The sequence below is a fragment of the Emys orbicularis genome, chromosome 6, assembly GCF_028017835.1.
Source record: "Emys orbicularis isolate rEmyOrb1 chromosome 6, rEmyOrb1.hap1, whole genome shotgun sequence".
Classification (NCBI taxonomy): Eukaryota; Metazoa; Chordata; order Testudines; family Emydidae; genus Emys; species Emys orbicularis.
The window spans coordinates 3,153,577-3,177,289 of record NC_088688.1 but is presented as its reverse complement, the minus strand read 5'-3'; the positions used below and the strand labels follow the sequence as shown (position 1 = coordinate 3,177,289).

Below are 23,713 nucleotides of genomic sequence, written 5' to 3'. Positions count from 1 at the left end.
GAGGGTTCGCCATTTACAATTACATTTTGAGACCTATCAGTTAGCCAGTTTTTAATCCATTTAGTGTGTGCCATGTTAACTTTGTATTGTGCTAGTTTTTTAATCAAAATGTCATATGGTACCAAGTCAAATGCTTTACAGGAAACAAAGTACATTAATTAACACTATTACCTCTATCAACCAAACTTGTAATCTCATCCAAAAAATTATATCAAGTTAGTTTGACACAATCTATGTCTATAAAAACCTATGTTGATTGGTATTCGTTATAATACTCGCCTATAATTCTTCATTAATTGAGTTGTTTCTTTTAAAACCTGTAGATGCCCAGACCTGCTGATTTAAAAATGTCTAACTTTACTAGCTGCTATTTAACATCCTCCTGAAACACTGTTGGGATAAAAAGTATTTCATCATCTTCACCTTCATCATATGAATATATCATCTGGCTTTTCCCCAAATAGAGAACAGAACTACTTATTGGACACTTCTGCCTTTTCTGCATTATTATTGAGCAGTCTACCATTTCCAGCTAATAATGGATCAATACCATTACTAGGATTGTTTTTGTTCCTACTACACTTAAAAAAACACCTTCTTATTGTCCGTAACTCCGGGGGCCATAGCAGTCGCTTTGTATCCTTTTGCTTCCCTTATCAATTTTCTACAATTCCTAGCTTCTAATTTATATTCATTCCTATTAACGTCCCCTTTTTTCCATTTGTCTTATATGTACAGCTGCTTTCATTTCAGCTCTAAGTTGGAGTTTTGTTTTTGTTTTTAACTAATGCAGCCATCTTTCTTGATTGTGGTTTTGGGGCATCCGGTAAAATGTTCTTAAACAACTTCCAATTATCATTCACATGTTTCTGTTTAAATTCCTTCTCCCTGCTGATTGGCTCATAATTGTTTTCAGCATCGTGAAATTGACCCTTTCAAGGCACCAAGTATATATACATCACTGGTCTGGACTTTGTTCTATTTGCACATAACAAATGCAATCAAGTCATGATCATTTGCACCTAAGCGACCAGTAATTTTTAGTTCTGTGATCACTTCCTCTTTATCTGTCTAGACGAGACCTGCTATAGAATTCCCCTGTTGGATGCAGCACTTTGTGAATCAGAGAATTGTCGTCTATAATTTATAGAGTTCCGAGGACACTTTAGTACTGGCAGCCTGAGACCTCCCGCGTACGTTACTCAGATTGAACTCTCCCGTGATAACGCAGCTTGAACGCAGGTGACGTGTCTCCTGTATGTGCATCAGCGGGTCGGATGCTCCTGGACTCTGCTTTATTGGGCTCTCTCCTCTTGCCAGCCCCCTCCTTGCCCTCCACCGCCTGGCCTCCCCTCAGACGGGGGGCTCGTTAGCCCTTTAACATGGACAGTTTGTCTCTGGGTTTGTGCTTTTCGCCACATGAGCCCGTTCCAGATGCGGGGGATCAGCGGCATGGGACGGGTGGCACTTTGCTTCTGGTAAAGGGGTGGAGCAGGCTGCATGGTGGGGGAAAAGGTTAGGCCCGTTTCCAAAGCCGACTGGAAAGGAAGCGTAGCCTCTTGGCCCATGTCTACACGATAGTCAGTGGGGCTGGAACCAATGGCCGGGCTGGCTGTAGCCCTGCTGTGTGCTTACGTTGCATGAGTGATACCGACTCAGGCCTGGCCCGCAGCTGCTGGGGGCGTCCCTGAGGCAGACGGGTGTTTCTGGGAATGGTGTTCCATGACTTGGAAGGAGTGCACTTCCCTTTGAGTCACACAAGCTGCTGCCTGGGTGTGGGTGCTGGGCTCCTGACATGCAGAACAGACCCCTGCCTTCCTTAGGAACGGCCAGACTGGGTCTGACCAAAGGTCCATCCAGCCCAGTATCCTGTCTGCCGACAGTGGCCAATGCCAGGTGCCCCAGAGGGAATGAACAGAACAGGGAATCATCACGTGATCCATCCCCTGTCGCCCATTCCCAGCTTCTGCAAACAGAGACTAGGGACACCATCCCTGCCCATCCTGGCTAATAGCCATTGATGGACCTATCCTCCATGGATTTATCTAGTTCCCTTTTGAACCCCGTTATAGTCTTGGCCTTCACAACATCCTCTGGCAAGGAGTTCCAGAGGCTGACAGTGCATTGCATGAAAAAATACTTTCTTGTGTTTGTTTTAAACCTGCTGCCTATTAATTTCATTTGGTGACCCCTTCTTGTATTATGAGAAGGAGTAAATAACACATCCTTATTTAGTTTCTCTCTACCACTCACGATTTTATAGACTTCTATCATATCCCCCCTTAGTCGCCTCTTTTCCAAGCTGAAAAGTCCCAGTCTTATTAATCTCTCCTCATACGGAAGCCGTTCCATACTCCTCATCATTTTTGTTGCCCTTTTCTGACCCTTTTCCAATTCTAATATATCTTTTTTGAGATGGGGCGACCACATCTGCACACAGTATTCAAGATGGGGGCGTACCATGGATTTATATAGAGGCAATATGATATTTTCTGTCTTTTTATCTATCCCTTTCCTAATGATGCCCAACATTCTGTTCGCTTTTTTGACTGCCGCTGCACATTGAGCCGATGTTTTCAGAGAACTCTCCGCACTGACTCCAAGATCTTTCTTGAGTGGTAACAGCTCATTTAGACCCCATCATTTTATATGTAGAGTTGGGATTATGTTTTCCGATGTGCATTACTTTGCATTTATCAACTTTGAATTTCATCTGCTCTTTTGTTGCCCAGTCACCCAGTTTTGTGAGATCCCTTTGTAACTCTTCGCAGTCTGCCTGGGACTATCTTGAGTAGTTTTGTATCATCTGCAAATTTTGCCACCTCACTGTTAACCCCTTTTTCCAGATCATTGATGAATATGTTGAACAGGACTGGGCCCAGTACAGACCCCTGGGGGACACCACTATTTACCTTATTTAAAACCCCGGGTGCTTTTCCCAGGAGTTAACCTCAGCGTCTAATCCCAGTTCTAACTCTGGAGGTTGCCAGTTTGTGCCACCCTAATTTGCCCCTGTGCTTCAGTTCTTCACTGTCCCCCAGAAACTGCTGCAGTTATTGAGACAATGGCTGAGCATGTGTGTCATGTTGCTGTGTGCTGTCAGAGCTGCTGTGCTCCACCCCAGAGGGGACTGCATCTCACGTGTATGTTTGTGACGTGCTTTGGGGTGTGAGGTTGGCAGAGATGGTTGTTAAAGCAATGGAAACAGCATGTGGGAGGGGCTTCCCCAACCGAGCACGAACACCCGTAAGCACGCAGGGGCCAAGGAGGGGGGGGCAGTTTGAAGATTATAATGGAATCCACTCCAGAAAGGGTTAAATAAAAACCAGAGATGTCAGACCAGCCATCTCCCCTCCCATCCAGCCGATCCTGCTGGGGACCAGCTTAGTGCTCTCGGGGTTGGGGCTGGAGGCTGGTTTTGCCTGGTGCATTGACCCCTGGGCATGGCCAGCTGGGTTCCACGCTGCAGGGGGCCACTGTTTGCAAGAAATGGCTTCACCCCCTTGCCTGACAGCTCCCCGACTTTATGGGGCGTCCTTCTGTGCCTTGATCCATTCTGGGTCCCTCCCAACCCCCGCCACCCCAGAGACACACCCACCCCCTGCGTCGCTCTGCATCCCGGATGCTCTCCCCTCCAGTTAGCTCTCCCGCCCGGCCTGCTGCAGAGGCAATCTGGGCCACGGAGCTCTGCACCTCATTAGCCAGGGGAGGTCAGGGACCCCAGAGGTGCCCTCTGACCCCGAGCATCATTAATCAGCCGCTGCCAAGCGCCGCACGCTGCTCACGGAGGGCAGCAGGGAGCTTCAGTCCAGTCTTCCCTGGCAACGTCATGCGGGGGGGCAGTGGAGCATATTTCACCCCATAGGGTGGGACGTACCTGTGACCCACATACACAGGCACACGCGTGTGCACTTCCCTGCCGTGCTCACACACACACGCACTGTGTACACACATCCCCAGGCTCTCTGCTGCCGCCCTCACACATAGCACTAGTGGCCACAGCTGCCACCTGGACGGCCCCGGCAAGCATACACGGGCACGCATGCTTCCCCCACTTGCACACTTACCCTGGCACTTTGGCGTGCATGGATGCGCACTCAGGGAAGTGCCCGGGCACACGCATTCACACCCAGACACCTCAGGCGCTGTGGGGCGTTTCCGGTCCCCGTGGGTGTGCCTGGCGCAGCATCCCAATAAAGCCCCACTCTCTGCCCCATGCCGAGGGGCTGGGATCGCACAGACTGGCCCTTTGTGCCCAAGGGGGATCGTGGGTTAAAGCCAGATCAGATTTTGAGAGGTGTTTGCAGTCGGGAAAGAGACCAGTGCCTCAAGTCACCTTGTGAGGGGCGGGGCATGCATGGGGGACAGACAGGTGGATGGGACAGGTGGAGACTGGATGAGGTGTAGGGGGGGATGGATGGGGGGATGGGACGTGCATGGGGACGTGCGTGGGGACGGACGGGTGGAGACTGGAGGGGGCGTGCAGGAGGATGGACAGGCAGAGGGGGTGTGCGGGGGATGGACGGGGGAAGACTGGAGGGGACGTGCAGGAGGATGGACAGGCGGAGGGGGCGTGCGTGGGGATGGACAGGCGGAGGGGGTGTGTGGGGGACGGACAGGTGGAGACTGGAGGGGGCATGCGTGGGGATGGACAGGCGGAGGAGGTGTGCGTGGGGACGGACGGGTGGAGACTGGAGGGGGCGTGCGTGAGGATGGACAGGCAGAGGGGGTGTGCTGGGGACGGACAGGTGGAGACTGGAGGGGGCATGTAGGAGGATGGACAGGCGGAGGGGGCGTGCGTGGGGATGGACAGGCGGAGGGGGTGTGTGGGGGACGGACAGGTGGAGACTGGAGGGGGCATGTAGGAGGATGGACAGGCGGAGGAGGTGTGCGTGGGGACGGACGGGTGAAGACTGGAGGGGGCATGCGTGAGGATGGACAGGCAGAGGGGGTGTGCTGGGGACGGACAGGTGGAGACTGGAGGGGGCGTGCAGGAGGATGGACAGGCGGAGGGGGCGTGCGTGGGGATGGACAGGCGGAGGGGGTGTGCGGGGGACTGACAGGTGGAGACTGGAGGGGGCGTGCAGGAGGATGGACAGGCAGAGGGAGCGTGCGTGGGGATGGACAGGTGGAGGGGGTGTGCATGGGGACGGACGGGTGGAGACTGGAGGGGGCGTGCAGGAGGATGGACAGGCGGAGGGAGCGTGTGTGGGGATGGACAGGCGGAGGGGGTGTGCGTGGGGACGGACGGGTGGAAACTGAAGGGGGCATGCGTGAGAATGGACAGGCGGAGGGAGCGTGTGGGGGACGGACGGTAGACGGGTGCGTGGGAACAGGCGGGTGGGTGCTTATTGGTTCTGAACGCGGCTCTGTAGCGCCCAGACGTGCTCCCAGCTACCCAGCAGGGATGGGATCTGTGGAGAACTGTCTCTTTCCCTTCCCCTTCCCTCCTCGCCCCGGGGGGGACAGGCAGATCTGCTGGGCTTTGCGGCCTCCAATGGCGCAGTGAAGTGTGCAGGGGACTATGTGGCCCAAAGCCACGAAATGCGTCTCCATCCCCTCCAGTGCCTGGGGCGGGACCCGCCGCCCCCTGCAGCCTGGGGGGGCGGTTGGCACACGGGGTTGCCCAGTCAGCTGTGCTTCCCTGTATTACACGCCGGCTCCTTCCCAGCTGCCAAGGAGTCAGTGGGGCTACGACTGCCTGCCCCGTGCCGGTCCCCCTCGGGGCGACCGTGGTGCTGACCCCCCCACGGAGGAGCTGGGGTGAGACGGGGCTGGGGAAAGGCCAGCGGCAGCCCAAGCCCCCTGCCTCGCGAGCGCCTCGCCCGGTGGGACGCGGCGGATTGATGTGGCCGCCGTCAGCCGTAATGAAATGTAACGTGTGTTCTGCTCGCTGCCTGTCTAAGCAATTAAGCCCCTTTCAGTTGTCAGCGGGACGGACCAAATTAGCCGAGGTGAAAAATGGGACATCACCGCGGAGTTACTGCAGCACCCGGCGCGTGGCGCTCAGAGGGCCTGGTGCCCACAGGTGCACCCTCCGCTGGCACTGCGCCCTCCCCACAGGGCGATCCACCCACCCATGACTGCCCCGCCCGCACATCCATCCGGCCTCCTCACCCCCATGACAATCCCCCTGGCCCAGGCTGCCCCCTTCCCGCATGATGATCCCCGCTGGCCCTGCCGCGACCCCAGGCTGGCCCTGCTCTATGGCTAACCAGAGGTGCAATGACTCCGTCCGTGCTAGCGTAGTTACACAGGTGGGCCTGAAATCCCAAAGTGGCCTGGATCCATGCAGCCGCCTCTGGAGCGGAGCGCGGCCCACGGTCACCCGTCCAGGAGAAGAGGAACAAGCCATGCCAGCAAAGGCTGAGGGGAGGACTCCAGAGAGGCGGCACATCTCGCCCTGCTGCGAATGTGGCCAGGACACCGGGGAGAACAGCTTTGCTCCGGATCAGTGGGCACAGCTGGGCAGGGTCTGGCTTCACGTCCCGTCTAAAGGGGGGTGCCCCCAGCTGCCAAGTAAGGGCACTGCTGAGCTCAGGCCTGAGGCGTATCCCCTAATGACCCCTCCTGGCAACGCGGCGTCCCATGCGCCACGCCGGGCACAGGTGCGGTACCGGCTCAGAGGGAGGGGCCTGAGTGGCTGTGTCTCCCCACGGAGCACCCCCTCTCGGGGCCTGAAAGTGAGCCCAAGCCAGGCCCGGGCCCCCACTGCGGGGCTAGGGGGGGCTCTGCCAATGAATGCCCCACCCGGCAAGGGGCGTCCGTGTCCCAGGACAGGCAGCCCCCCCGGCGCCTGTTCCCGCCGCCCCCTTGTCCGTGGCGTGTCCCCGAGCGAGCGGCGCGAGGCTGCAGCCGAGGCGAGCGCGGGGCCCTGCCGATAATGCTTCGCCGTAAATCAATCCCCAGCTAATTGGAGCCCCACAATGGCTGCGCCTCCTGAATGGGCTTTTGTGGAGCTCTCTGGCAAACGAGCCAGCGCCATTACTCTTCGGGGGGGCCGGAGACAGGTGCCTTTGTCCCGGGGCCGGGGCAGCGGCCGCCTCGGCGGGGGGGCCCCGAGATTAATGAAAAGCCATTTTCATTAGCGGGGGGGGAGGGGGAGATGAGAAATGAAAAGTCCCAGCGCTGTCGGGGGGGGGGTGGAGGAAAGGGACCATCAATGGTCGCAAACAGGCCGTGTTTGCTTTAGTGCTCTTTGAGGCAGGACCCCAGGAGCTCGGCCCCCCGAGATCGGAGGATGCGAGGGGCTGGGGCTGGCGAAAGTGCTTGGGGTGGGGGGCTGGGTGAAAAGCCCTTGTGTGTGTGTGTGGGGGGGGTGATCTCAGATAGGAACTCCCCCCCTCCTTCCCCACGGGGATCGTGCCTGCATCCTGCTCTCCTCGATTGCTCCCCACGAATCCAGTGCTGGGCAGCGGGGCAGGTGGGGGGACCGTGGCTGAGGGGAGTTCTGCCTTGGCCCCTCTGCTGAGACGGCTGGGGGGGGACTGGGGAACTGGACCAAGACCCACCAAACCCACTTCCCAGGTGCCGTTCCCACAGGCGAGGGGCAGAAATGGCCAAGAGAGCGCTTGGCCTCAGGGAGACAGGAGTGCAGGGAGCCCGGCCTGCCGTGGGGGGAGCCGGCCTGCAAGCCCCCCCCGACTCCGCGGCCTGCCATGGGGAGAGCCGGCCAGGGAGCCCCCCCCGTGCCTGCCGTGGGGGGAGACAGCCAGGGAGCCAGGCCTGCCGTGCAGAAAGCCCACCCACCCCACCTGCCTGCCTTGGGAGAGCCGGCCTGGGAGCCCAGCCTGCTGTGGGGAGAGACATGGGGCCAAAGGGGGGAGCTGGGATCCGGTGCCGTGGGGCAGAGGGGAGGAGCTGGGATCCGGTGCCGTGGGACAAAGGAGGGGAGCTGGGATCCGGTGCCGTGGGGCAGAGGGGAGGAGCTGGGATCCGGTGGCATGGGGCAGAGGACAGGAGCTGGGATCCGGTGCCGTGGGGCAGAGGGGAGGAGCTGGGATACGGTGCCGTGGGGCAGAGGAGGGGAGCTGGGATCCAGTGCCGTGGGGCAGAGGGGAGGAGCTGGGATCCGGTGCTGTGGGGCAGAGGAGGGGAGCTGGGATCCGGTGCCGTGGGGCAGAGGGGAGGAGCTGGGATCCCGTGCCGTGGGGCAGAGGAGGGGAGCTGGGATCCGGTGCCGTGGGGCAGAGGAGAGGAGCTGGGATCCGGTGCCGTGGGACAGAGGAGGGGAGCTGGGATCCGGTGCCGTGGGGCAGAGGGGAGGAGCTGGGATCCGGTGCCGTGGGACAGAGGAGGGGAGCTGGGATCCGGTGCCGTGGGGCAGAGGAGGGGAGCTGGAATCCGGTTCCGTGGGGCAGAGGGGAGGAGCTGGGATCTGGTGCCGTGGGGCAGAGGGGAGGAGCTGGGATCCGGTGGCATGGGGCAGAGGAGAGGAGCTGGGATCCGGTGCCGTGGGACAGAGGAGGGGAGCTGGGATCCGGTGCCGTGGGGCAGAGGAGGGGAGCTGGGATCCGGTGCCGTGGGGCAGAGGGGAGGAGCTGTGATTCTGTGCCGTGGGGCAGAGGAGGGGAGCTGGGATCCGGTGCCGTGGGGCAGAGGGGAGGAGCTGGGATCCGGTGGCATGGGGCAGAGGAGAGGAGCTGGGATCCGGTGCCGTGGGGCAGAGGAGGGGAGCTGGGATCCGGTTCCGTGGGGCAGAGGGGAGGAGCTGTGATTCTGTGCCGTGGGGCAGAGGAGGGGAGCTGGGATCCGGTGCCGTGGGGCAGAGGGGAGGAGCTGGGATCCGGTGGCATGGGGCAGAGGAGAGGAGCTGGGATCCGGTGCCGTGGGGCAGAGGAGGGGAGCTGGGATCCGGTTCCGTGGGGCAGAGGGGAGGAGCTGTGATTCTGTGCCGTGGGGCAGAGGAGGGGAGCTGGGAGGCGGAGCTGGGGAGGATCTGTGATATCTGCGGGGTGGAAGGGAAGAGGCTGGAGAGGCTGTCAGGTCAGGGGTCGGGGTGTAAGATCAGGCAGGGGGTCTCAGCCTGCCGTGGACTCATGCCACGCGCTGCTGGGTAACCCGGTGTAAAGCCCCCCAAGTCTCTGTCACACTAAGGGGCTCAAGCGGGCAGAGCAGGCCCCGGGCAGCTGTGCCCTGGCCAAAGGCTCTGCGCCAGCCCTGCTCCCAGCCCCTGCTGCATGGGGCACATGGGGGTGGCACCGGGGCGCACCGCACTGGGCTGTGCCCGGCTGTCCCGGACGCTAACGGCTGGGCAGGCCCCGGCGCTGGGGCAGCACAAGGAAGGGGGCTTGCCGCCCCCATGGACGGGGGAGCTGAGCAGCGCGGCTGCAGCACGGAGAAAATTGCTTGCAGGGCGAGACGGGGAGAACGAACAAAAGCCGCTTGCCATCACCCAGACACCAGAGTTCGATGGTGGCAGTAAAGGAAGAAAGGGAGCTCATTTTTCAGGCGTAGGAGAAGAAGCCAAGCCAATATCGGGGCCATAAATTAGGGCTGCGGGAAAGCTGCCGTGAGTGACGGTTTCGTTTGAGGTGGCGAGCGCGCCTGTGACATCTCGGCGAGCGGAATGGATGGCTTTTCGATCCGCGCCGCGGCCCGCCCCGAAGAAAGGAAGGGAATAAATCTGGGACCCTTCTCCCCGAGCGGCAGCCGGCGCCGTGACACAGAGCGGCCGGCGCGGAGTTTGCAAAGTGTGGAAGCCGGGGGGGCGTCGCTGCGGGCATCTGCTTCCCCAGTCCCCCTGGCTGTGCTGGTCTCATTGGTCCCGCTCCGACTGGGCCCATGCAGGGCCTGGCTCTCCTGCTCTGGCAGGACTTACCCTCTGCCCCCCCGTGACAGGCCCTGGGGAGGAGTGCATGTGTCAGGGATAGCAGGGAACCTGCAGCAACACAGCAAGGGTCAGATACCATCGTCAGTGCCCTACGGCTCCTCCCTGCCAGAGGTCAAAGAGGTGGGAACCGCTGGTCCATGGTCTGTTGGCCTTGAGCCTATGCTCCATGGCGCAGCCCTCTGGCCATCTGTAGGAAAGCGTTTGCAGAGTGTCCCACTGGCCGTCAACAGGCGGAAACAGTGAGACATGATGCCACATGGCTGGGGAAAGGGGTGTTTTCGGGGCTCTGATAAGAACATGGGGGAGGGGGGTTTCTTTCCTAACAATGACATCTGGAGGTGGTATCTACTGGAAAGCAGCAAGAACGCTCATGGGGGAGAGAGGGACTTTTACAAACAACATCAAGTCAGCCTGTGGAACTCACTGCCTCATGATATTATGGAGACAAACAGTAAGATTCAGTAAGGGAATTAGATGTCTCTTTAATAAGAGCCACCTCTGCAGTTAGGTTAGTAAGGAAATAATTACTAGAGTGAATAAAGCTACAGGGGCCAGGAATCTTCATGTCCCAGGGCACAGCTAGATCCCCGGTAACTGAGGTCAGGAAGGAATTTCCTCAGCTGCCACAGGCGCTTTACAGAGATTTCCCATGTTCTGCTGAAGCATCTGGCGCTAGCCCCTGTTAGAGGCAGACTGTCAAACCCATCGACCCCTCTAGGACACGTAGGGCACAGCCTCCGTGAGGTGTGTGTGTGGGTGACCTCTGCCTCTCAGCTGCTGTTCTCTCCCCGTGCTGCGGTCCAGCCGGAGCGTGCCAATCCAGGGGCCAGGCAGGGAGGGCTGTGATCCTGGGGAGGGGGGACACTCATGACCAAGGTGATATTTGCCACCGTCCAGGCCCTCAGGGGAGTTTAGCCCCACGTGGATTCCTGGGTCTTGCTCCAGCTTTTAGGCCGACCCTGGGTTCGTGGCCCAGCCGAGTTGGGGGGACTCGGGGCACTGATGCAGACCGGGGCACACTCCTTAGCTCTGGAGCTTTCTGATCATGGGAGCACAACCAAGCCCCCACCTCCCTCCCCAGCCCGGCAGCCGATCCCAGCTGACCGCGACCATGGGGGGAGGGATAGCTCAGTGGTTTGAGCATCGGCCTGCTAAACCCAGGGTTATGAGTTCAAGCCTTGAGGGGGCCATTTAGGGAACTGGGGTAAAAATCTGTCTGGGGATTGGTCCTGCTCTGAGCAGGGGGTTGGACTAGATGACCTACTGAGGTCCCTTCCAACCCTGATATTCTATGATTCTATGGGGGATCAAGAGTTAGGTGCAGCAGGGACCAGGAGCGCCACACCTGGGGGGTGGAGGGAGATCTCACCTCCCTCTGCAGTGACCCTGCTGACCACTCGCTCCCCAGCCCAGGGGGAGAGAGAAGCTCCCAGTTCTCCTGGGGGGGAAAATCCAGAACATGCTGGGGGACTTCTGGGGGGGGTAGAAAGAGGAGAACCCCAGGGACCCCTCCCCCAGACTCCTAGGAGATGGGGATTTCGGTCAGTCCCTTCCCCCAGCCAGGGGCTCCCCCCATCCCTCAGGTGCATTATTTTCAGGAGCTCATGCCAGCCACCCGCCTGCTGCGGTCTGGGGAGGGTGGGCAAAGGCCCAGGTGATGGCAGGGTCCGTGGGGCTCTGGTTCGGTTCCCCCTGCCCGCCCCATCAGAGCAGCTGTAATTCTCGCTGCCTATTGAAGGCTCCGGCCATAAATCCAGGCAGCCCCATAAAGCTGGGAAGGCAAAGCCCAGGTTAATGAGGGCGGGTCAGGCCCCAGAGCCCCTGACCCGGGGGGAGGCCCTCAAGGGAGCCCTCCAGCCGGGAGCTGGTCTGGGCAAGCGGGAGCGGCTGCTCTGAAAGCCTGGGGCGTCCCCTTGGACGGAGGAAAGAGAGGGGCAGGGGGCCCTGTGTTCCCTGCTGCGGGGGTGGAGAGCAGGCAGCGGGGAGAGTAAATCCCACCTGTGCCATGCCGTGGGGCTAGGGCTGGTGTGGGGCTGCAGGGGGCTCCGGGGGGGCCGCGGAGGACAGTAATTAGCCCTGGGTGCTGCAGGAGGAGCTGTCGATGCAGCAGGGTTATTGGAATTGATTTCAATTTAGAAGCGGAGAGAGGCCTGGCAGGGAGCAGCCGCTCTGCCCCAGAGCCACACGCCACATTAGCACCAGCGGGCGTCTCCTGCCGGGGGCTAGAACCGGGCACTGGGAGCCGGGGCGCCTGGGGTCTCGGCCTGTCGTGGGGAGGGTGTGTGGCTGAGTGGTTAGAGCAGGGCACTAACGGTACGTCCACACGGCAGCGTAAACGGGGGCTCCCAGCCATGCTACCATGGCCATTCTGCACTGCACAGGTCTCATCTTGAGCTGCGTCCACACTGCAAAGTGACAGGGCTTGGACTGTCCCAGTGGGCGGGACTCAGGCTTTGACCCTCCCCCTGGCAGGGCCCGAGGACACACTGATCTGTGTGTGGACGGAAGGGGGGCTTGACTCAGCCCTGCGTCAGAGCCCGGCGTGGTGAGCTGTGTAGCCGCCCTCGGCGTCAGGAGGAGACTGAGGTTTTGAACCCCACCCTCGCGATCCTTTGTTTGCTCCCACGCCCGCGCCACTCTGCAGCTGTGACCTGCCATCCCGCGCGGCCAGCTGCTGACTCGTATCCAGCCCTGGCATTACTGAGTGTCACCGCTGAGACCAGGGGCAGCTGGGCTGGCTTAGTCCAGGGCTGCCTGGGGTCCCAGCTGGTGCCTAGGGACACCCGAAGCCTCCGCTGCCCGTAGCCACAATGCCGGTTGCTTTCCAAGGGCCTGGTCCCTCCCCCATAGCCTCCCGTGGCGCTTGACTCAGTCCTCAAGGCGGGCAGAGGGAGCCCGGCTGTGTGGGACCTGGAGGGCACTTGGCAAAGAGCCCTCGCGAGTCACGCCGTGACGCCCGTGGCAGGGATCCGCCAGCAGCTTCTAGCCTGCCGTGAATCGTTGCTGGAGTCCCGCTCCTGGGTCAGATCCAGGAATCTCTTACTAGCCATGTGGCAGGGCCTGAGCTCTTCATCTTTGGTCTGTCTGGGCCAAGCAGAAGCCCTGGATCAAACCCGTCCGGATCGGGAGAATGATCTGATGCAGCTCTGGTTCCAGAACCAAGCTTTGCTGCTCGGCCCCGGAGCCCGGAGCGGCTCTGGGTAAGGAGGGACACCCCCCAATGGGACATAATGCAGCTCTTCTTCTAGCCCGGGGGTCCCGCTAGCACCTGCTCCCCCCGCCCCCCGCGAGCGAAGCCTGAGTCCCCAGGAGCCGCCCCGGTGGAATTGTAGCCTCCGCAGCTGTGTGCTTTGAGGCCGCCCCATTTACCATGTGACTCGAGTCGTGGCTAACACAAAGTCACCTTGCGCTGACTTAACGCCTTCGAGTTCTCCACACCTCGTGTGTGCACCGTCGCCCTCTACAGGTCAGAGCCGGAACTGCTCCACTGCGTCTCAGAGACCCTGCACACGGCCGAGAACTGGAGCACGAGGAGGTGAGCGCTGTCGCTGCCGTCGCTGCCGTCGCTGTGGGATTCGGCGTGGCCCTGGCGTGCTGCGCAGAGCCACCTGCCAAGCTCTGTGTGCCCGCAGGCCTGAGGCAGCATTGAACCGGATGGCGGCTGCAATCTGCACCGGAGCTGCCAAACTGGAGGAGGCTTTCGGGCTCCGGCCAAGTTTCCCGCCCTCGGCCTCGTGCCGTTCTCATGCCCTGCGCTGGGGGCTGTTGCTGGGACGTGGGGTTGCTGGAAGCTCCAGCAGCCGAGCAAAGTCACTTTTTTTCATCTGGGCCTTTTTAGGGTTTGCTCCCGTGACTTCACTCCTGACTCTTTGGTGACATTTCAGGTTCGTCCCCTTGGGCACCCTGCCTGAGCCAGCAGCCGTGCAATTACCGTACAGGCTGCCCTCCCAGGGCAGGGGGCTGGGAACGAGCGAACGCCTTCTGCCTCGTTGTGGGGGGCACCCTACGGGGACTTCGCTTCTAAAGCTTTTCACCTCTGGGGGGCGCTGATTCCTGTCCGGCCCGGGGAGCAGAGCCAGGGTGTGATGAGCTGATCTCAGCCCCGTTCCTAGCTCCGTGTGCATCCGTGTTACAGAACCAGCCGGCCCAGCGAGCACTAATGCGCCCTCAAGCCGGCAGAGCCACCAGGGACTCACTGCCCCCCAGACAGGGTCTTGCTGGGGGCGAGGGGGGGGAGCTTCCCCTAGTTCTGCCCAGCTCCTCCCACCAGCGTGAAACTGACTGCGCCCGCGGGCTCTTTTGGGGAAGCAGCCAAGCCGGGCGGCGATGGTGTATGTCGGACAGCCCCCCTTTCTCTCTCTCTCTTTTGCATTCCCTCTCTCTGCCTGGCACACACGTGAACACACACCCCCTCGTGCTCTCCAGTGCAAACGCGTTCTCTCTTTCACTCGCCCCCTTTCTCTCTCTCTCTGTGTCTCTGTCTCTTGAAGGGACTCCAGTGAACCGAATCCCCATCATGGCCAAGCAGGTGCTGGACCTGTACACGCTGTACCGGCTGGTGACCGAGAAGGGCGGCCTGGTCGAAGTGATCAACAAGAAGATCTGGCGGGAGATCACCAAAGGCCTCAACCTCCCCACGTCCATCACTAGCGCGGCGTTCACACTCCGCACGCAGTGAGCTGCCGCCACCTTGCACGGGGGCGGGAGAGAGTTGGGCTGGGGGGTGCCAAGGGGGCAGGGTCCGGAAGGTGGGTAAGGGGATGTTAAGGGAAGGAGTGAGCCAGATTGGGAGGAGCAGGCTTTGGAGAGGGGGTCCCACCCCTCTCTGGTGGTAGCTGGATCACTCCCGTGCTCAGACCCATTCCCAGTGCCAGCCCAGTGGCTCCTGCTCCCCGCAGGAGGTTTGACCGGGTGCAGTAGTGATGATGGTGTGGTCGTTATGACGGATAATGGCCTGCGTGTGCACGATGTTGCCCTTTGGTGGCTGTCCCACAGGGACGCTGAAGGCCCTTCCTCTGCCCACCGCGGGGACTCTCCCTTAGCTCAGGTAGTAGAGGCCGCCGGTTTTGGATCCGAAGGACCAGGGGTGGCTCAGAGAACATCAAGACTGCCAAGGGAATCGCTCAAAAGTCAGTAAACGCCAGGGTTAAGGTTGCCCACCTAACCTTAACTCTGCCCCTTGTGGATTTGCACGAGTTTGTGCAGCACCTAGCACTGTGGGGCCTTGATGCTGAATGGACTGCCTAGGCAACAGTGCAACCCAGTCATTAATGGTAACGCCAGACAGGCCTTGCCATAGGCGCCGACTTCCCTTTTAGCCAGGGGTTGCTCGACCGCCCTCCGCCCCAGGCCCCGCCCCTACTCTACCCCTTCCCCCAAGCCCCAGCCCCCACCCCCACTCCACGCCTTCCCCCAAGCCCCTGCCTCGCCTCCTCCCCCGAGTGCACCCTGTTCCCGCTCCTCCCCCTCCCTCCCGCAGCTCCCTGCATGCCGCGACGCTGTGGGTGGGAGGCGCTGGGAGGGAGGGGGAGGAGTTGCTCAGAGGGGTCGCCGGCAGGTGAGAGGCGCTGGCGGGGTGGGGTGGGGTGGGGGCGGAGGGGGCAGCTTAGCTGCCAATGGGTGCTCAGCACCTGCTACTTTTTCTGTGGGCGCCTATGGGCCTTGCGTAGCTGAGCACAGGGTGTGTGGGGCTGGGAGCCATTGTCCTTGGATGGGAGCGTTGCTGTGAACCACGTGGGGTCATTAACCAGTCCGGGGTCCTGTCTCAGCCGGCGGGGGGAGGGGTGGAATATGCCACCAATCACAGCCAGGGGCTCATCCCCCTCTGTGTCCCCCTCGCCCCCACCCCGTTCCAGATACATGAAATACCTGTACCCCTACGAATGTGAGAAACGAGCCCTCAGCTCCCCCGGCGAGCTCCAGGCCGCCATCGACAGCAACCGGCGAGAGGGGCGCAGGCAGAGCTTTGGCACGGCGCTTTTCAGCTACTCCCCCGTGGGCACCCCGGCCATGCTGGGCTCCCCGAAGATCCCCGTGCCGGCCCTCGCCATCTCCACGCACAGCTGCAGCCAGATGAGCCAGGTGCACGCCATTAAGAAAGGTGGGTGGGGCAGGGCGTGGAAGCCCCACAGCGACGGGGAGATGGGGGACGGGGCCGCCTTCTGTGGGACGGGATCGGGCCTGTTCGCAGCATCCTGCCAGCAGCTAGTGGGGGGTCTCCTCTGGCCCCGGGGGGAGGCAATGCGGGGTTCTGGCCCTCGTGCTGCACACAAGCTGGTTAGTGGGTGGATCGGGGGGATCCAGCCGCGGGAGCTGCCCCAGGAAGGAACTTGGCCCATCACAGCTGTACAGCACTCGCTGCTGGACACCCCAGAGCATGGGGACCCGAGGGGGAGCCGCGTGGAGGAGGTTGGAAGAGGCCAAGGTGCCCCCCTTCGGCTGCAGCCGCAGGCAATTCTTGGGGCGGGATACACCCAGCTGGTCCCAATGGATGACCCCGGGCAGCTTCCTGGAGGCAGGCGATGTGCCCTGCTCCGTAGCCAAGCCCCTGGCGAGCCCCCAGAGAGGGGAAATGCCTTCCCGGCGCCGCCGCTAGGAGTCCCCGGGCACGTGAGCGTCACCGTGTGTAGGCAGCGCCGCTGTGTCCCTGCGCTGGGGGGATCCTCAGCTGCTTGGAGGAAGTGTCCAGACTGAGGGGCTGCTTTGACTCCCGCCCTGATGAGCTTCCCCATGGCAGGGCTTTGGTCTGGCGGGCAGCAGAGGCTGGGAGAGGCCAGGAGCTCCGAGAGCTGCTCTGCTCCTCGTCACGCGGCCGGGCCCGGGAGCTGCTCTCTCCACTCCCGGAGTCTCTCCAGACCCAGCGCCGCAGGGCCACCCTGCACTAGCCCCAGGGGAGGGGGCCCAGCCCACCCCACCCCCTGGCCCTGGGACCCGGCTGCCAGCCCCTGAGCCCCTTCCCCCGCCTTGTGGTTCCAGAAGACGGCATCCTGTCGGCAGCGGTGCCCAGCCGGATCGCCATCCCCGTCAGCCTGGCGGGGCACCGCATAGCCGCGGCCCAGGCCCAGGCCGCCGCACTGGAGCAGCTGCGGGAGAAGCTGGAGACGGGGGAGCCGCCCGAGAAGAAGATGGTGCTAATGGCGGAGGAGCAGCAGCGGCTGATGCAACACGCCCTGCAGCAGAACCTGCTGGCCATGGCCTCACAGTTCCCCATGAACATCGAGATCAGCAACCGAGGTCCGTGCGGGGGGGCAGGGGCAGGGGCGGGACGGACGGGGGGCAGGGGCAGGGGTGGGGGCGGGATGGACTGGGGGGCAGGGGCGGGGGCGGGATGGACGGGGGGGCAGGGGCAGGGGTGGGGGCGGGATGGACCGAGAGGCTGGGGCAGGGGCAGGGGTGGGATGGATGGGGGGGCGGGGGCGGGATGGACAGAGGGGCAGGGGCAGCGGCGGGGGTGGGATGGACGGGATGGACGGGGGGCAGGGGCAGGATGGACGGGGGGGCAGGGGCAGGGGTTGGGGCGGGATGGATGGATGGAGGGGGAGGGGCAGGGGCTGGGGCGGGATGGACGGGGGGCAGGGGCAAGGGCAGGGGCGGGATGGATGGAGGGGGAGGGGCGGGGACAGGATGGACAGGGGGCAGGGGCAGGGGCGGGATGGACAGGGGGCAGGGGCAGGGGCGGGGGCGGGGGCGGGATGGATGGAGGGGGAGGGGCAGTACCAGGCATCATAGCCTCACTGGCTGGCATGTTGTCACTGCCTGTACAGCTGCACCGTCATGGGCTGTGACGTGTCCCTGAGTTTGAAGCTAAGCAGGATCGGGGCTGCTCACTGTGTGGAGGGGGGACCCAGGCTGTGCGGGCGAGTCAGTATTGACCCAGCAGCCCTGCATGGTGTTTAGGGACAGCGGGTTTGTTAGCCTGGAGTCCCAGCAGGATCCCTCTGGGAGAGATGCTCTTCCTGGAGTATGCCGCTCTGCGGGGGGGGCATGCAGCGGGGGGAGAGAGGGCTGGATCTCCTGGAGCTCGAAGGGGGGAGTGTAGTGGAGACCGGCTGAGCGGACGCAGTCCAGCCCTTCCCTGCATGGGACAGATTCAGTCAGAGCCGCTCAGCCGTGGGATGTCTGACCCTGCGCTCGGCTCTCCGCTCTCCCGGCCATCCGGGTGGGAAACAAGCCGGGTTTTCATGGGGCTCATGTTGTGTAACGTCGCTGCAGGCACCAGCCACAGCACAACTGCTGGCACGCCCCTCCCCCCCCATCCCAGGGGCTAATGAGAACCTGCGAACACGCCGGTCTAGAGCAGAGGGACGGGGCGGGGGCCACCCCATGTTCCTGGCTTTGTGATCCGGCATCATGGCGGTGGGCACAATCCAACCCCCCGATGGATTCGCGAGAGGGGAACGTCTGATCTAGAATGAGAGGGATACATGTGGGTGGATAGACAGAGAGGTACAGTATGTATGTTGTATCAAGGGGTATGGGCGATGTAGAGACAGCAAGCTAGATAGGGGTTATGAACAGAGACAGAGAGACAAGGTGCGGGAGGTGATATCTTTTATTGGACCAACTTCTGTTGGTGAAACAGACAAACTTTTGAGCTACATAGAGCTCTTCTTCGGGTCTGGGAAAGGTAGACAGACAGACAGAGGGGTACTTTTAGCTGGATGGATGAGGGTACGTATAGATGAGGAGGTAAGGAGGACCCACCAGTGAATGGCTAGGGAGGGAGGCAGAGGGGTACCTATAGCTGGATGGATGGATCTAAGGGGGCATGTGGGGATGGATGCATAGATGGATTGGGGCATGTGGGGATGGATGGATGGGGGCATGTGGGGATGGATGGATGGATCTAAGGGGGCATGTGGGGATGGATGGATGGATGGATGGGGGCATGTGGGGATGGATGGTTGGATGGATGGATGGATGGGGGCATGTGGGGATGGATGGATGAATGGATGGATGGATGTGGGGATGGACTGATGGGTGGAGGGGTGGACTGATGGACGGAGGGATGGATGAATCAGGGTACGTATAGATGAGGAGGTAGGGAGGACATACCAATGAATGGCTAGGGATGTAGGCAGAGGGGTACCTATAGCTGGATGGACGGGCAGATAGATGGGTACGTATCGATGGACAGCGAGAGGAGTACGTATGAAAAGTGGAGAGGTAGAGATGGATGGATAGGGGGCGGGCTGTGATGACCAGATCTTGCGTCCCACTGGCGCTGCTCATGGGATGTCACTTTTGGGGGAGCCTGTCAAACCCTATCGCTGTTGCCTGGTGACACCAGGACGTTATCGTGCGAGGCGGCACCACGTGACTTTGTGCCCAAGGCCATGACGAGACTCTCCCTTCCAACAGACGCGGCAGCCACGGGGAGTGATGGGAATTGCTCCTCCAGCCAGGCCCTGCGAGATCCCACCCTCTGCCCCACCGAAACCGGGGAGGAAAACATCCCAGTTGCTAACCCGGAGAGGCAACGGGGTTAGCCAGCTGGCTGGAGCGGGTGGGGGGCCCATCCCACTAGCTGTGTTTCCCAGGCAGGCCTGTCTCGTTTCTGTTTCTCTTAATGCTCATATCGGTCTTTCCTTTCCCCCAGATGACAGACAGGAGACCGCATTGAACCTGTCCACCAGCGGCATTAGCAGCATCAACATGTCAATAGAAATAAATGGAGTTGTCTACACAGGTAAATAGAAGGGCTGCTCGGCCCATGTAATTGCGGCCAGGAAATCCAATAAGTTATAGCCACTGCCCGGCCGGCGAGTCTTTCCTTCAATCTGATGTCTTTACTGTAAAATCCATTGTAATGAAGTGGCAGGGCCGATGCCGGGCAGGCGGGGGCGGGGAGGCAGAGCTGCAGATTGCCCTGGTGAGCCGCAGTCGATTCGGTGGTGGAGGGCGCTAGGCGGGCGGAGTGGGGAGCAGCCCTGGAGGCCTGGGCTTTAATTACTGCAGGATCCGTTGGCCATAGCGTGGGGGTGGGGACTCACTGCACAGCCAGGGGGACTGGCACGGACAGATGGACGGACTTATGCTGCAGCCAAGGCGGTGAACGGCGGCTCCCCTGCGCGTGCCCGCTGGAGAACTCACCTTCCAGAGCCAGGAATGGAACCGAGATCCCTGAATCTCAACGGTCCACAAACGTCCATCCATGAAAGCGGCTGGCAAAGTGTCTCTCATGGCAGTGGGCTGGCAGAAGGGCTACGCACCCCAGACATCACCGGCACCCCAAGGGGCACCAGCCGCTCTGCACAGGGGTGTATTTCACTGTTAGATCCCCGGCCTTTAATCTAAACCACATCCAGCGTGTCCAGACACTGCAGCAATGGGTGCCATACAAGTGCTGGTACAAACGCTTTTGCTGAGGGTCATAGTGTTATTTACCCCTTCACATAACACAAGACCCAGGGGTCAGCCAATGAAATGAATAGGCAGCATGGTTAAAACAAACAAAAGGAAGTATTTCTTCACACAATGCACAGTCAACCTGTGGAACTCCTTGCCAGAGGATGCTGTGAAGGCCAAAAGTATAACTGGGTTCTAAAAGGAACTAGATAAGTTCATGGAGGACAGGTCCAGCAATGGCTATTGGCCAGGATGGGCAGGGCTGCAACCCCATGCTCTGGGTGTCCCTAGCCTCTGACTGCCAGAAGCTGGGAGTGGACGACAGGGGATGGATCACTCCTTAAATTGCCCTGCTCTGTTCATTCCCTGTGAAGCACCTGGCCCCGGCCACTGGCGGCAGACAGGATCCAGGGCTGGATGGACCATTGGTCTGACCCAGGATGGCCGTTCTCATGTTCTCATGCGTGGCTGGGAGCAGAGATGCAGGCGGGGACAGATCTGTGCCACGAGCCGAGGGTGCGGAGTTCAACGGGGAGCCGGAATGCTCCAGAGTCTCCCACCCTGTTCCGGCTCGTGCCCTGCAATGGATCAAGGCTCCGTCTCTGAGCAGAGCAGTGACAGCCCCTGGGCTGAGAGCCCCTCTGGGAGTGGCTGGGAAGGTTTCATACAACCTGGGGCCTGTCCCTTTAAGTGTGCATTCCCGCTTTGGCTAAGTGGGTCACCCCACTGCCCCCTGGAGATGCCTCCTAGCCATGCTGAGCTGCCCCAATTAAAATAGAAAGCTGGATTTGTCAGCAGTTAAATATTTAACTATCCGGAAAGGTCAGGGCCGATAAGAGCCCAGTTTCTGTACCATCCTTCGGCTGCCTTGAGGAGCCTGCTGGCCTGACACCCCAGCTGTCCCCCACGGCGCCTCGCCTCCAGGCCGGGCCCAGGCACCAGGCACTAGGGAGAAATCAGAGCCAGAGGCCGGGCAGGAGAAAGCTCTACAGCCAGAGACGGGAGGTGGAGCTCTCGCGCCAGGCAGGGAGAAGTCGCATGAGCAAAGGGACAGTTCAGGAGAAGGGTCCTGGCTTCATGACAATCCCTCCCTGCCTAGATCCCGGTTCTCCCGAAAGCCTGCCACACTCGACATGGGCTGCGGGCCCCCGGGCCGAGCTCCTTGCAGCTCACACGTGCCTCTGACGCTGGCCGGCAGCTGCCCCCAGCTCCTCTCCTCCGGGCGCTGATGCCAGCGGTGGCTGCCGGCGAGGTGGCAGGGTGGGTTTTCCCCACACATGCACGCTGGCACCAACGCGCTGCTGCGAGCACAGGAGCTTCCGCCTGCCCTGGTGCCACCCCGGCCCCCAGCTGCTCCTGTCCAATCCGGCTGAGCCTGTCACAGGCCTGTGGCCTCAAATCCCGAGGAGCCGGGGGGGGGCTAGCCAGGGAGCCCCCAGCCCCTGGCCAGCACAGGAGAGGCCCTGACAGGGTGTTCCCAGGGCCAGTCTGCAGATGTCCCAGGGCCCCCTCCGGCCCCCTGCCCCCCACATGGCTCTGTCTCCTCTGGGCGGCTGTGATCCTTAGGCACGTCGCAGGCCTGGCATCATCTGCTCGCAGCGTCTGGGTTCCCGAGCCCGGCTACGACGGGCGGAGTGAGAGGCTGTAGCGGGCACCTGCCAGGAGTCCAGGGCTCTCCCTGGCGTCGCCGGCGCCTGGGCCAGCTGGGGCACGGCTCTGCTTTTCCCTGGCCTGTGATGGGATCGTGTGGGCCCTGCTCAGCTGCCCAGCTGGGCCAAGCGGGGAGTCGGTGGAGTGGCACCAGCGAGGGCTTTGCCCATAGGAGCGGCCTGGGTGCCAGGAGACCTGGGTTCTATCCCCAGCGCTGCCACTGCCTAGTTAGATGACCCTGGTCCAGTCCCCTCCCTTCTCTGGGCCTGGCACCCCTGCCACCCTTCCTGGTGTGGGGGTGGCCAGCTGGGCCGGGCAGGGACTGGCCCTGGCCCTGTGTCTGTGCAGCACCTGCCACAGCGGGGCCTTGAGCTCTGCTGGGACCCGAGGGCGACAGTCATTGATAATAACCCTAAACGAAGGCAGCAGTTCCCACAGCGCCTCTGGCCTGGCTGCTGCCTTGTCCCTGTGCCCACTGGCTCCCACACAGACCCCCTCCCGTCCCGCACGGCTGGGGCTAGCCCTGCGCTCCAGGCGGGAAACCAGGGCTTGTGGGCAGGCTCACAGAGCGGCCACCCGCTGCAGGCCTTGGACTCCCGGCCAGTGGGCAGCAGGAGTGAGCCGTGCCCCGTGGTGTCAGGCTGGGTGCCCGATCCCCATGCCGTGGGCTCTGCGGTGCCCTCGGGGGCGTGCTGGGTCACCCTGTGTCTCTCTGCTCCCACAGGTGTCCTGTTCGCCCGCAGACCCCTCGTCCCGGGGGCACCCGGCAGCAACAGCAGCAGGAGCTCCCACGGCCAGGCGAGCCCGGTGCCCGCGCAGAACCAGCGGCTCTCGGCCTCCTCACGCAGTCACACTCCCGCCAGCGCCTCGCCGTGAGGGAGGGAGAGACGCCGAGGGCCCCGCGCTGCCACCCCGCCAGCCCCCTCAGTAATAAAGCAACTTGGAGTCAAAGTCCAGGGGAGCGCCCGCGACATGCCGTCTGCAGGGTGTCCCCCACCTCTGGCTCAGCAAGACCCCTTCTGCCCTGGCCGCCTGGGACGCAGCAATCAGCTGGGGCGGGGGGGCTCTGGCCGGGCTGCTGTGGGGTGAGGGGCTGTGGCCGGGCCGGGCTGCCCTGGCCCGTGGGGCTCTGGCCGGGCTGCTGTGGGGTGTGGGGCTCTGGCCGGGCTCACTGTGGGTGTGGAGCTCTGGCCGGGCTGCCCTGGCCCGTGGGGCTCGGGCTGGGAGCGCTGAGTACTTTGGCTTTCACTGCACACACTTGGACTTGACCTTAGCAGTAAAGTGTCGGAGGTGGGGGGAAATGTGGCTACTCATGTGTCCGGGCCGAGCCACTGAGCGGGGCAGCGGGATCTGCATGCACACCGCCCTGACACACTCATGTGTTATACCCCACGCACGCGCACACCCCTCTTGCACACTCACACACGATCCTGTCTCCCTGCTCATCCTTGGCAAACGACATGTATTGTCGCTGGAGACGCTCCCAGCCAGGGCGGCCCCGAGGCCAGGCCAGAGAGCAGGACAAGGGGGAGCGGGTGGCAGGGGGCGGGGGAGGGGAATGTGTGGGGCTGGGGCTGGCGCACTGGCCACAACGCTCCTTATGGACTCAGCCAACCCTGGGCACACAATCCTTTCCGGCCCTGGGGGAGGGGGGGTCTGTTTGGGTGCCAGTTGGGGACAGCAGCCCCTCACAGTGGTGTCTGGGTTCCAATGCCAGGCAGCTCCTAGCTCTGCTGCTGGGCGCTCTTTGCCCCTCCTCTCGCAAGTCGCCTTCAGCTTCGTTACTGAATTCCCTCCCCGTGGTGTCGGGGGGCCACAGCTGCCGGCCTGCGCTGCGCTGTCCCCTCTGCCCCATGCTCCCCTCCTCCACCCACAAGGCCCCCA

General features: G+C 61.7%; 1 protein-coding gene across 1 annotated transcript in view; it reads left to right on the top strand.

Moving 5' to 3' along the window:
* ARID3C (AT-rich interaction domain 3C) overlaps nucleotides 1-22,705 on the top strand; it is a 120,373-nt gene extending 97,668 nt beyond the window's left edge. The window contains exons 4-8 of the mRNA XM_065406798.1: nucleotides 14,323-14,506; nucleotides 15,688-15,932; nucleotides 16,808-17,065; nucleotides 19,431-19,520; nucleotides 22,554-22,705. Coding sequence (XP_065262870.1) covers nucleotides 14,323-14,506; nucleotides 15,688-15,932; nucleotides 16,808-17,065; nucleotides 19,431-19,520; nucleotides 22,554-22,705 — 929 coding nt within the window. The remainder of the gene's footprint in view (nucleotides 1-14,322; nucleotides 14,507-15,687; nucleotides 15,933-16,807; nucleotides 17,066-19,430; nucleotides 19,521-22,553) is intronic.
* The last annotated feature ends 1,008 nt before the right edge of the window (nucleotides 22,706-23,713 follow it).